This window comes from Cariama cristata, unplaced genomic scaffold (genome assembly GCF_000690535.1).
Source record: "Cariama cristata isolate BGI_N322 unplaced genomic scaffold, ASM69053v1 scaffold3969, whole genome shotgun sequence".
NCBI classification, from domain to species: Eukaryota; Metazoa; Chordata; class Aves; order Cariamiformes; family Cariamidae; genus Cariama; species Cariama cristata.
In genome coordinates this window covers 20,912-34,706 of record NW_009637291.1, presented here as the reverse complement: position 1 = coordinate 34,706, position 13,795 = coordinate 20,912, and the positions used below count along the sequence as shown (strand labels likewise).

The window sequence follows — 13,795 nt, the reverse complement described above, 5'->3', positions numbered from 1 at the left end:
GAAAACAAGATGTCTTAACTCTATAAAATGCCAGACTTTGGTTTAGCCAGAGCACACCTCGGTAGTGTGGCAGCTACCACCACCACAAGGCACCAGCTCCCAAAGGAACGGGATGACCTGTACATATCAAGTCTGTAAAGAGATTGTCATTATCATCAGACAGCATTAAGAGACATATAATAACTCGATCTAATTACAGCAAGGTAATAAAAAGTAATATTTAGAAATGAAATTACAGAAAGGTACTCAGATTACTGTATTTACAGAAAGATACTCGGATTACAGTGTGGCCAGGAGGATCAGGGCAGTGATCGTCCCCCTGTACTCTGCGCTGGTGAGGCCGCACCTCGAATCCTGTGTTCAGTTTTGGGCCCCTCACTACAAGGAAGACCTTGAGGTGCTGGAGCGAGTCCAGAGAAGGGCAACGAAGGTGGTGAAGGGTCTGGAGCCCAAGTCTGATGGGGAGTGGCTGAGGGAGCTGGGGGTGTTTGGTCTGGAGAAAAGGAGGCTGAGGGGAGACCTGACTGCTCTCCACAACGACCTGAAAGGAGGTTGTAGCCAGGTGGAGGTCGTTCTCTTCTCCAAAGTAGCAAGCAATAGGACAAGGGGAAATGGCTTCAAGTTGCCTCAGCAGAGGTTTAGTTTGGATATTAGGAAGAACTTCTTCACCGAAAAGGCTATCAAGCACTGGAACAGGCTGCCCAGGGAAATGGTGGAGTCAGCATCCCTGGAGGTATTTAAAAGTCATGGTGCCTGGGAACATGGTTTAGTGGTGGGCTTGGCAGTGTTACGTTAACGGTTGATCTCAGTGATCTTAAAGGTCCTTTCCAATCTAAATGATTTATGATTCTATGATTTATCTCTGCTGAAGATTGGGCTTTTTAATCATCAGTGCCATTAAGTTCTCCTTTGTCCAAGCTCCTTGCAGTCAGCAGACTGAAGAACGATGCAGTTATGAAGCTCTTCCTCAGGCTGGGAGCGGCTAATATCCTGGACTCTGCAGAGTCCTCTCCTTCACATGCTGTTACTCAACCAGGGGCGTTCATCTGTACAAGTGGCCTCTTATTTACTTAGTATCTTGGAGGCGCTATCAAGCACAGATATGCACACACTATGCAATCAGCTGTAATGAAACTAATGACTGTATGTCAGGTACCTTAGGTGAGTGCGTTGCTTGTGAATGTACCTTTAGAAAGATCCCTGCTGTGTACATCATAAACTATTGATGGTGAACCTGTCCTTTTGGAAGTTCTCTGATCAGCAAATGAGAAAGCTAAAGGACTGACAGGAGTAATAGTAATGTAGCTCTGATGGTCTAAGCAATCTGAGACATAAGCAATGAAGGATGTGTAGAAATAGATGAGGAGCCACTAGAGGCAATTTTGTAAGATATGATCACTTGCAATTTTTTTCTGTTTGACTAACCAGCAGTGTGAGCTCTTTGTTTTGTAAAGTGTTTGCTCGGCTTCAGTCACAGAGTTTCTATGAAGGCATTTGGTTCAATGAATGAAGTATGCACTGATCTTCAAAAGAGAAATCTAACATTGCAGACTCAAGAGTGGGATTGGTTTCCTGGCACTTAATCCCAACTGTCTCTCTTTCCTCCCAGTGCAGATCAGTGATCTCATCCAGACTTCCTTGCTGTTGTCTTCTTCTGCCCCATAGTCTGAACCATGTTTGTTTCTCAAACTGCCCAGGTGATGAGCATGACCAAGTTAAACTCTAAGAAATTATTTTCAACCCAACTTCCGTTTGAGGGCTGCTGCTTCTATTTTAACCTAAAAAGGGGTTTGCATATGGGAAGCTAGTAACTTCCAAATGTATCAGTTGATTTCATAAAAGCATTTGCTACTTTATTGAGCTGCTTACACTTTTGTCTTATGCAAATACAGAAGGGTTAGCTTTTCTCACTAATCTGATTCTCTCATGCTACACTGCTGTCTGACACAGCCAAACATACTTGCCATGATACTTCATAGCCCCTATTCTAAAAGACAGTAATGACATACATCTTAGTCGTATCACAAGTTGAAACTGCATAGAATTGAAAAACAGTGCACAAACAATGCAGAAAACTGATTTCAGTGCTCATATTAGGTAGTATCACTCCATCACTTTCAAAGAACTTTGTCACATGTTATACCAATACATCTGACATGGTCATTCTCACCTAGGCTGTAACCATTTCATTATAGTATGAGTTGAGTTTCTAGAGTTCTTCTTGCCTCTCCTGTGGAAGGAATTCAGAGATTTCACTAATACCATTTAAGGTTTCAATACTAGTCACGTAGATGAAATGGTTTAAGAAAAGTAGACCAGGAAACCTCTTTAAATCTTGTCTCCACCCTGTGGATTCATGATCAGTGAACAGAATAACTGTACAAGACCTAAGTCTTTTCCCTTAAATATCTCACCTGGTTGGACAGTCAGCTAGGCAAATCACTGGATTTTGTAAATTGAAATACCAATTTTGCAGAGTCAGAGAAATAAGAACTGCTAAATAAATCAACCAAACAACCTGGCCTTAACTGAAGAAATTCAGGAAAAGTGTTCTGATATACAAACTCTTCAAAGCTGGGAATCTCAAAAAAGATCAATCAAAGCTCAAAGAGAACGTATACCTGAGTTATTTGGGGAGTAAGCTCTACTAAGCTCTTGCTTCCTTGCAATTAAGTATAATTACATGCATATCTGACACATGCATCACCATCACATGCATGCAGCTATAAAGTGGAAGATTATGATTCAGCAATGTCAAAACACATGCTTTTTTATACAGTGATTGAACAGAATGGTGTTATTAGCTTAGCCATTGCAGAAAAATACAGTGCAAAGAAGCAGACTGGCCTATGCCCTGGTGAAAGGTCATGGTACTTCTACATATCTGTACACATACAATAATGTTCAGCTCGAAGGAAAAAAAAGAGGCCAAGGGGCTTGCTCAAAGTGAGTGAGTGGCACAGCTTGGATTAGAACAGAAAGCTGCTAAAGGTTGGTATGCTTTGATATGCAAACCTAAATATTTCGGCAAAAGGGCAAGGGCTTACACATGAATGCAAACAGCTGCATCTTTGAGTTACTTTTCATGGACTGGCAGACAGTACAACAATAACACATAGTACATTCATGGAACTATGTATTCTCAAAATGCTAATAAACAGTTACCTAGCACAGTGGTAAAGTATAAGCTCTACTTTATAGCTAGGCAAACAAAGACACAAATGACTACTGACTTGCTGAAAGCCACACCCAATTCAATGAGGAACGAAATTAAAACTTAAGAAATCTTACAGATGCCTTATATAGTCACTAGGCAGTCTCCAAGCAAAATGTACAAAATAATGTCATTCACACATTTAACTTGAGACTCAGTGGAATGGAGCACACACATTGTTTAATGTGCCTCTGTTCCCAAGCCCTTCTTTGCAAAATCATATATGCCCATAGTCAGTAAAGAAGTATTGCATACATGTATATGAAACTTCATTAGCCAAGAAATAATGAGCACAGAAAACACATTTTTACAAATTTTATACTAAACATATAGTGTATATATATCTAACATATATAACATATATAAACAACTTCCCTCCATTCATTCCTTACTCCCTCTTTTCTTCCCTCCCTCCCTTCCTTTCTCCCTCCTTATGAAAGTTATCATTTCTTGCCAGAAGCTCAATGGATCCAACCTTGTCATTACAATATTTTTCTAGCTTTTCAAAAAGAGTTCAAATTAGGTTCTCACAGTATTATGCTCTTTGACCTGTCTCTTGTTGGACAGAAAATTTAAAGCCACTCAAAATTATTAGTCCCTTTTGGAAAAATCTTCACTTGAAATTTTCTATTCTCTTTACAGTTTTACTTTTAATTGGTGAATAAATTAAAAGACAGTCTTAATCCTGGTAAGCACTCCTAATTTTGAGTTTACAGTTGTCCAGAAACAACCTACTTAATTTACTTCATATTTCTTAGGAAAAAAACTTTACTGTAGCTCTAATTAATTTTTTAACCCAGAGTCCTCTGTATTAGAAAGAGAAGCAAAAGGACAAAACTGTCCTATGTAGAAACCTAGCTACATCTCTAATGGCAGGATAGCTGACAGCACTCCATGACAGGATGATGGACCTTAATCTCAAGTGTTGTAAGTCCACCTACATCTACTGAAGGATTAAGTTTTATAATGTCACTGGAGCTACTGCAGTTAATACAATTTGAGAAACTACCCTCAACATGCTGTATAATAGCTATCTTACCATTCTGAAAGACTTGTATGTCCCTCTTCAGTCATGAACTGGAATCGTTCAACTAAACTGGAAAGCAACCAATGTACAGTCAGGACTGAACTAAGCCGTCTCATTGGGTCTACCATGTGATAAAGGTCACGCAGTAAAGTTTGAGTCTTGGGTGCAGCAGAAGGGAAAAGCTGAGAAGAGAGACACTGATTAGAGACTACACATTATAATATTTGTAAAATGCAAATAAGCGAGAAATGATCAGAAGACAGTGTACACAGCATATGGATGGATATATGTTAATGCTCTCTCCCACATGTGTAGAAAATGACTGTCTTGCCCAGCCTTGCAAATCAGGATTACTAGAACTGACATGGAAGTCTAACTCCTTTGCCTCTGATTTGACTTCCAGATCTATTCAACTCAATCCCTCTTCAGAAAGCCTCATCAGTCTCCAACTCTGATACTCATCTAGGAGGTCCAGAAGAAATCCTGATATCATGCAGACTTTCTGAAAAACAGATCCAGTCGTAGATCTTTTATTTCCCCAATACTCATTTCCCTCATTAACTGCTATGCCTATTCACAGACATTGACTGTTATTCCTCCATCTCTATTCTCCAAAAATAAGTGTGAAGAAGATGACATATTACATATTCCTCCTGCTTTTAGAAATCCTGATATCATGCAGACTTTCTGAAAAACAGATCCAGTCGTAGATCTTTTATTTCCCCAATACTCATTTCCCTCATTAACTGCTATGCCTATTCACAGACATTGACTGTTATTCCTCCATCTCTATTCTTCTCCAAAAATAAGTGTGAAGATGATGACATATTACATATTCCCCCTGCTTTTTTTGCCACTTTTTCATCTTTGAGATCATGACCAGAGAATAGATAGTGTTGTACTGTCTCCAGTTCTCCCATTCACACCTAGTTTGCTTTATTATCATTTTATTTTCTTACCAACTCATTAGTCATTTACATAATTTTCCTCCTTTTCCTTTAATTCTGTTTTCTGGTCTCTGTTTCTGCTTTAGCTGTCCTTTTCAATGAATCCTCAACTCAAATTCTCTGTTTTATTTTTTTATCTCTTTTAATCTACATTCCAAAAATCCTCCAAAATAAAATCAGCATAACCTCTATCTCCCAGCCTAATACATGTTCCAGAGAGAGAAACCTTAAGAGATTTACATAAAATACGTATCCAATACAACAAAACCCTGTTTATTTTACCAGTTCAAATTGTCCAAGACTCTTCAGCTCCTTTATGAAAGTAAACATTGAATTTATCTCTTCTAAAGAGAAACATTGCTCATCTTCTCTGTGGTAATTTCCATCCTATGAAGGAAAGAACAGCATATTCTGATGAAATCACATGGAAAGCAATGTGTTTTCATTAGACCCCAATCCCTTTGGCAATCAAAGGAACAAGTTACAGCAACTCTCAAGTTGCCCTAACCTCATCCAAAGTCATGTCAAGTCAGCTCCTTAATAGCTCTTCCCATTTCTCAGTCTAGAATAAAGTAGACTGTGCATTAGCTTTGTGTAGAAAAGTACCCATAGAAACCACCATGGGAAGAGATTGCATAAAGTATAGATAATGAAGTGGACAGTTTGAAATGTGGTCTGGTCTCCTATGGAACACACACTTAGGTAATCATATCGTATGTGTGCACGTGTCTGTGGCTTCCTGATTTATCCTGTCATAAATTTAGAACCTGTGACCGTGTTTTAGTCACACCGGTCTGAGAGGCAGAAGTCACATGGATAATTTAGTCCCTGTAAGTCTTGCAGGCAGGAGGCTCCTCAGAAATGCACCCTTAAAAGTGCCCAGACTGAGAGAAATAGTGCTAAAGAAGATCCCAGCTTGTCAGAAATAGTTATCACTACTGATGTAAACTTTATACAGATCCTATAAATGCAAAAAATTGTAATTGGATCTTGCATTCAGAGTAAGACACAAAGTTGTAGGAAACAAAATTTAATTATGATGCTCATGAATCTATTTGTCTTGAGTTAATTGAGTCTTGGATTCAGAAAACACATAAATCTGTATATTATAAAAGACCACTTTAAAAAATAGTGGAGAAATTACTTCGTTAAAGTTTTAAACATATCTTTAAAGTACTGCACTTTGCGGAGTGACATAATTTGAGAGTGGAATTTTTATAAAAGAAAATTCGATTGTTCAATATAATTATAGTTTTATTCCTCTGAATTCAGTAACAGATAATTTTGATTAAATACATCCTTCATTCTATAAGTTGGCATCAACTATTTCACAAATGCAATTTAGAATGAAATATTTTCAAACAGTTAATAATAAGAAAAATGTGGAACGAACTACCTTGCTCACAGCTGATCCATATATTTTTTGTAAAGCTTCTATGAAACTGGATGTTGAGGATTCATTAGATAAGAGAAATTTAAAAGTATCTTCAAAAAGAAATTCTTTGAAAGTTTGGTCCTGAATATTTGATTCGTCCTCGTCTTGAAAGTCAAAGTTTTCATGCACCTGTTGGAAAACAATATAAGAACTTATAGTCTGAATATCAAGTCCAATCTTCTCATAACAACATATACCAAACTGGAACTACTTATATATATATAAAAAAGGCATAATAACATTAATAAAAGAGACAGTATTATAATATAACAAATGCTGTACCACATTTTCTGTCAGAACTACACACCACAATGTCTGCTGACCTCCAGTGGATAGAGTACAGTATTGCATTCTCATGTGAGAGTTTTTTTCATGTGTTTGATTTGAAATCTGATTTACAAAAAAACAGTCAGCTTGCATGTTAACATAACTTTTGCAAAATTCATGTATTTAGGAGTTACTACAGATGAAAGTATAAATTTTACAATATATAAACACAATGAATAGACTCATGTTTATAAAATATGAATAAATTAGTATTTTAGCATAAACACAAATAAAACTTCAAGCTGCATGGAGTATGTGCATACTACGGTTTCCAAGGGATACTATTCAAAGTCAAATGTCATAGTAATTATCAACCATTATTTTTCAGCGCAATTTGTATTTTCATAAGAAACTTTTAAATCCTACTGATTTACTGTACATTTACAGGTTATGATTGATGGTTGAGACTACTGGACAGGCAGGTAAACATTATGCTTTATGTTTAATCAACTCCTGGGAAAATTTTTTTTACAGCCTGACATTATTAAATTGTTATGATATGTCACATTTCTTATACTAGCTAAACAAGTCTTGTCAGACTAATTAAGCATATTGTCTTAATGGATTTTTTAAATTGTCTAAACTTTCTTTCATATGCCCATTTTTTCTTTGTGTTTAAAGGATCTTTTTTTTTGTGAAGGATGGAGAGATTGACTGCAATTTTATTACTAGAAACTTGAACAGATTTTAACTGAGGATGAATTTTAAAAGTGTTCTCCTGTAATTTCCAGGATATATGTACTATTTTTTTTTCCTTTTGTGCATCATAAATATGGACAAAGATTTTATATACCTAGGTATATACATATTCATATCTATATATAGGGGTAATGAGAACCAACTGGAAAGCAGTACAACTTTTGTTTCTGGACAGGCTGTTCTGAGGCAGGAGTGGTACAAAATTGGTCCAGGTTGTTTATGCCACAGGTCACATTCCTCTGGTTTTGGGGGCCTTGAGGACCATCCAGGAAGAAGGTATCACAGTGGAGGTCAAAGCAGGTCATGAACTGAAGAAGTACAACACAATTCACAGATAAATTTAATTTGTATTAAAAGAAGCCAATTGTGATATTTTAACTTCCTCCCTTTGTGTTTCTTCTGGCACAGTTATTACCGAGGTCTACTTTCTTGCAAGGCTTCCTATGGATTTTGCTTTGATGACATTCAGTTGGGGTGATAGTCCCTTAACGCTAAAACTGAAAGGTTTGCACACTTCACTGGTGCAGTGAACTTCATCACAGGAACTCTGTTGCTTAAAAAATGGTTTCTCCCACAGCAACTCTCCACTTTTAGGCAAAATTAATATTAATGTATTTGTACATTTCTCAGAGATTTGCGGGTAGTTATCAAAGAGGGTTCCCTGCTGTGCTCTTTTTGGTGTAAGTTTTTTGGGTCAAGCAATAATTAGCGTAATTTTCTCACCTCAAGAACTACTGGGTATATGGAAGTGCCGAATCCAATGTCAAAGGTCAGCATTTGAAAACATTGGCTGCATCTGAAATACAATATTACAGGAATTGGGCTCAGTGAGGTTAGGTACTGTTGTGAAATATGGAGTCATGGAATAATTTAGGTTGGAAAAGACCTTTAAGATCATCAAGTCCAATCGTTAACTTAACATTGCCAAGTCCACCACTAAACCATTTCCCTATATATGTCACAATGACATACGCACACAGGTCCAGAGAACACACACAAGAACATATACACATAGCTCAAGAGACAGCATGTAATACAGACTAAATAAAATTTCTAAGAAGAGTCATAAGCAGCATTAAACATAGATGGAGTCAGATTGTGAGCTGATGAAAACAGTTCTATATTAAACTGTATTTATATGTTTGATTTTTAAACCAGTGAAGGAGGTGAACTATGCTGGAGGATGAAATGCCTTTTGAAGAGAATCAGGTCCTGCAAAAGCTTTGAAGACATTTGGAAGGCAATAGATGGTGAAACTCTCTGTGTTCATTGAAGCCAAAGAGTTGTGCTGCAGCTGTGTGGATGTTTGAAGGCATGGGCCAGGAGCTCTAAGCAAGTCTTGGGTTACATAAACAAGAGATATCCATCCCATTGGTAAAAAAAAAAAAGTTAGAGTTTGAACCACTGTCAAAATAGCTCCATCCCTGTTACACCCCTCCCCTCCCCGCTACCCTCTCCACTCACAATGTAAGCTTTATTCCCAACTGGCATAAGTCAAATAATGAGCTTTATATTACTGCTACTAAAACACCTGGGTTCTCAAATAGCTTTATAAAACGTATAAACGTAATAAATAGTAACTTATTTAGTATTTATCATAAAAATGTCAGGGATGTGACATAACATATATAGAACAAATACTAATTTTAACTAATAAAAATATTACATAATAAATGTTGATTTATGTGTAGGAACTGTAACACTCTAATAGAAGTGACTACAATGACTTAACACCCACAGAAATGCGGCTGTTGCTGCCTAGGTATATTTCATAAGGTACACTTCATAAAGCATTCTACAGTGTCTCTTGTTCAGATTACCTGCTGCAGCCAGCTCTGAACAATCTGGGCTACTGCAACATTAAATATTTGACACATGACAGAAGGTTCACTGAAGGGAAATACAGCTTTATATATGTTAGGCCTAGTCCAATTGTGAGAGGTTTCTGTTCATTTGTGCTGCCTGAAACACTTCATCAGGACACAGCATCTGGTCCTAAGTATTTATCATAACCTTTTCACTGTGGATATCAGAGTTTTACTCCTTAAATGCAGCACATCCTCACTTTATAAGAAAGTATGAAATAAAGGGGATTTTTTAATTTTAGGAGTCGTGTATCCTCTACAATTTGTATTCTGTTCTAAGGAGCTATCTTGACAATAGCATAGCAATGACCACTGCAAGTCACTCACCTATTGAAAGAATTTGGTCCTGAGGCAGATGATTCACTGAAGACCTCAGTTATAAGTAGAAGTTTGCTTATAGCTTCCTTCATGTTGTTGAAGGCTTGTTGGGGAGAACTGCTTTTGAAGAATATCTCAAAAAACCTTTGCAGCTGTGAAAGATTTTACATATATTTTTGAATATTTACAGTAAATCAGTGCTTAAGATCATAAATTAAAAGACTGGTAGAAGTAAAAATTGCCTTAGAATGTTGACTTCAGTTCTTGTTCATTTGCACAGTAAAGTGGCGTGAAAAGCTCCATGCAGCATACTAATAGAGAATGACCTTTTGTTTACAAGTAAGTATACCCAAAACAAACTGTGTATTAATGGTTTTAAAAAATATTGCTCACAGTCTAAGCTTACTTTGGTAAAACCTTTTGCTGTCAGCTGGTTCTAGGCAATGGAAACCACAAACACTTATTTCTTCAGCAGTAGGTAACTCTCTTCTCTTGTTAACATACTTTGCCAAGGGCTATCTCACTTGACCTTGACTACAAACCCTTACCCCAGCTTAAGAAGCTTTAAATAGAATTAGAAGGAAGATGTTGAAAAAATGACCAGTCACTACAGCCTGTGTTTTGACTGAACTCTTGCGTATCCTGAAGTTTTTAGACTCATGGATCCTCCCAGTCGCACGTTCACTGGCCTGCACAACACTGTCCTCAGCTGCTTTCATCTCTCATGAGAATTCACCCATCTCATCACTTCAAATAGAGATTCAGGGGAACAACCGGAGCAACACAGGGCCCCAGTGAAGAGTAGGACACAGGCAGGTTTTGTTGCATCAGAGTCCTCTGCGCCAAGAAAGGGGCTGCCTTTGAACCATATTTTCGTTAATCACATGGCACAGAACCCAATTAATGTCTGAACTATGTAAAATTATTAGATAATTTAGTAGTACTATATTACCAGACACATTTGTATAGTAAAAAAGTACCGTGTTCAGAGATAAAGCACATAAAGTACACATAGAACATGTTTTGTATTGATATTCAGAAAGTAAAAATTCTGATTATTTCCAGGAATTTCCCCACTAAATTGACTTAGAAATACCATTATTTATTTTCTATTTTCACCCACTTATACATGTCCCACTAGGGTAACATGATGGAAGCATGCAGGCTTCTGTAGACAACCCCACTGGGGACTGATGTGGTTGGCATCTCTCTAGCTGCCTTTGACTACTACAGTCATGAACAAGTATCCACAGTAGATGGGTTAACCAAGCCTGGCCCTTAGTCAAATTTTGCAATAAGGTTTAATGTGATAGTTTGGCTCTAAAGCATGATCACAGAAACACAGAACCACAGAATGGTTGAGGTAGGAAGGGACCTCTGGAGGTCATCTTGTCCAACCCCCTGCTCAAGCAGGGTCATCTACAGCTGGTTGCCCAGGACTGTGTCCAGACAGCTTTGGAATAGCTCCAAGGATAAAGACTCCACCACCTCTCTGGGCAACTTGTGCCAGTGCTCAGTCACTCTCAAAGTAATAAAGTGTTTCCTGATGTTCAGAAGGAACCTGCTGTGTTTCAGTTTGTGCATGTGGTCTCTGGTCCTGTCACTGGGCACCACTGAAAAAAGCCTGGCTTTGTCTTCTTTACAGCCTCCCTTCAGGTATTTGTATACACTGACGAGATTCCCCTGAGCCCCTGAAAAGCTTCTCCAGGCTAAGCAGTCCCAGCTCTCTCAGCCTTTCCTCATATAACAAATGCTCCAGTCCCTTAATCACTTGAGTGGCCCTCCTCTGGACTCCTTCCACATCTCTCTTGCACTGGGGAGTCCAGAACTGGACACGGTACTCCAGGCATGCCACAATGGCACATTGCTGGCTCATGATCAACTTGGTGTCCACCAGGACCCCCAATCCCTTTTCCACAAAGCTGCTTTCCAGCCGGTTGGTCCCCAGCCTGTACTGGTGCCTGGAGTTGTTCCTCCCCAGGTGCAGGACTTTGCACTTCCCCATGTCGAACTTCATGAGGTTCCTGTCAGCCCACTTCACCAGCCTGCTGAGGTCCCTCTGGATGGCAGCATGACCCTCTGGTGCATCAGCCACTCCTCCTAGTTTTGTGTCATTAGAGGGTACACTCTGTCCCATCATCCAGACATTTAACAAAGATGTTGAACGGGAATGGAACCAGTAGGAGTCCCTGGGATATACCGCTAGTTACAGGTGATGCATTATGGTGAATTCACTGTACTGACATCAGATCTTACAACACGCTTCTGTGCACTCTAGTCCACAGAATTTTCTAGACAGTGTCAGAGCCTCCCCTTGTGAGCATGAGTACTGCCAAGCACACTGGTCTGCACTGGCATGGATGAATGGCTTTCAGTTTCTTCAGGAAGCATATTGAGGTTAAATGTAATAAGCACTTCCCACTTTCCTTTTCAAAAAATACTGTATCGTTGTCTACAGCCAGCCACGGGAAATACTTGAGTATGCAGCTAACACTGATCCTCCTTTGCTTTTTGCTTTTGGAACTGAAGAGTTCCAGTAACTCCATCCTGTTGTACTGGTAAACAACTGCTGAGTAGGAAGTTGGTCTACCTGTCTTCCAGTTCTTATCACCCCTGGTTTTATTCTAACAAGTGGTTCCCTTCCCAAGCTTTACTGACTAAAAGAAATGTCCTGTGTGCACTGATTTGGGCTGAAGGTTTGCAGTGCCTGGGACTTTTTCTCTTCTTTCTGACAAAGCTATTTGAAATGCCAGTAGGAAAAAAAATGACAACAGTATGTACGACGAAAGTAATAAAATTAAACCTCTCAGTGCCAGGAAATTGTAAAGTAAAGGTTACACATATAGCCTCAACTCTGCCCTTTGGATATTTGCACGATGTTGAAATCTTGAATTACATCACATTGTATTTTTATGCTGTAGACAATTTGCCACGTGTACTGCAATTCCATGAGCCTCTAGGGCAAAAGAGCCCCAGAGCTGCTATTTAGAAAGAGATTATGCAAAGCCTCAGATCACACTCCATTTCATTGCTCACAACAGGCTGAGAGGGAGTCTGTGTTTCCCAAAGTCGAAGATCATCAAAGTTGTGTTACTCCCACAGACCAGTACAAAGATGAAGAACAAGAAGCTGCACATTTTTCAAATCAGTTCTGACTTAGATTCATCTCTGAGTGAAATTGTCCCATTTCAGTTCCTTGTTCAAGTCAAAACCAGTTAATTAAACTGTTCATGTAAAACAAAAAATTTAAAATGCAGACTCATCTCACCAAGGTAGAACTACATGGTAGTTCTTCAGCTTTGACAACTATTTCCAGCATCCCTGTCAGATCCCATACATCGCTCACGTTCCTGCTACACTGGCTTGCACCTTTTCTCTGATTTTCTAAATCTGCAGTGGGTATTGAGAGGCTAAGTGAGAAGCTGTGTTATTTTGCTTCACAGAGAACATAAGGAGTTGCAGAATTTTATAAGGAGATATGGGGATTATTGGACGGAAGGGCAAGAGTGACAGAAAATGCCCCATGAGCTCATTTGCTCCTCACTGTAAATCATTTCCTAAGCACCTCAACACAAAGGATACACAGTGCATATATTTCTAGTAAGAACTGATGAAAGACAGGCTGATTTGCCCTATTTGCACTCAGAGCATGCTGTTGGTTATAATAGGCAACTGTTTCCAACACAACAGACATTAAAATAAAACCGGCTTCTCCAAGGAACTGCATTTTAGTTACAGTCCTCCTTAGACAGATTAGAAAAGAAACATTGCTCAACAGGTTCTCATTAGGGGATATCAGGTTTTAGGACAATGTTTATTCTAAGCCAATGACCGAAAATAAATATTTAGTCAGGCTGGTTCAGGACCAATGGAGACAAGAGATGAATACTTCAGGTTAAATTCCAATTAATGAAAAAAATCCTTTTTAAATAAGTTCAGGTTTGGTTTGACTCCTATGGATTC

The 13,795-nt window shown here is 38.6% G+C and overlaps 1 protein-coding gene across 1 annotated transcript in view; it reads right to left on the bottom strand.

Moving 5' to 3' along the window:
• The window catches only part of CPED1 (cadherin-like and PC-esterase domain containing 1), a 108,573-nt gene that overhangs the window by 80,313 nt on the left and 14,465 nt on the right, over window positions 1-13,795 (bottom strand). The window contains 6 exon segments of the mRNA XM_009708254.1: window positions 2,171-2,230; window positions 4,254-4,423; window positions 5,471-5,575; window positions 6,585-6,752; window positions 8,373-8,445; window positions 9,842-9,984. Of these exon segments, the coding sequence (XP_009706556.1) occupies window positions 2,171-2,230; window positions 4,254-4,423; window positions 5,471-5,575; window positions 6,585-6,752; window positions 8,373-8,445; window positions 9,842-9,984 (719 nt within the window).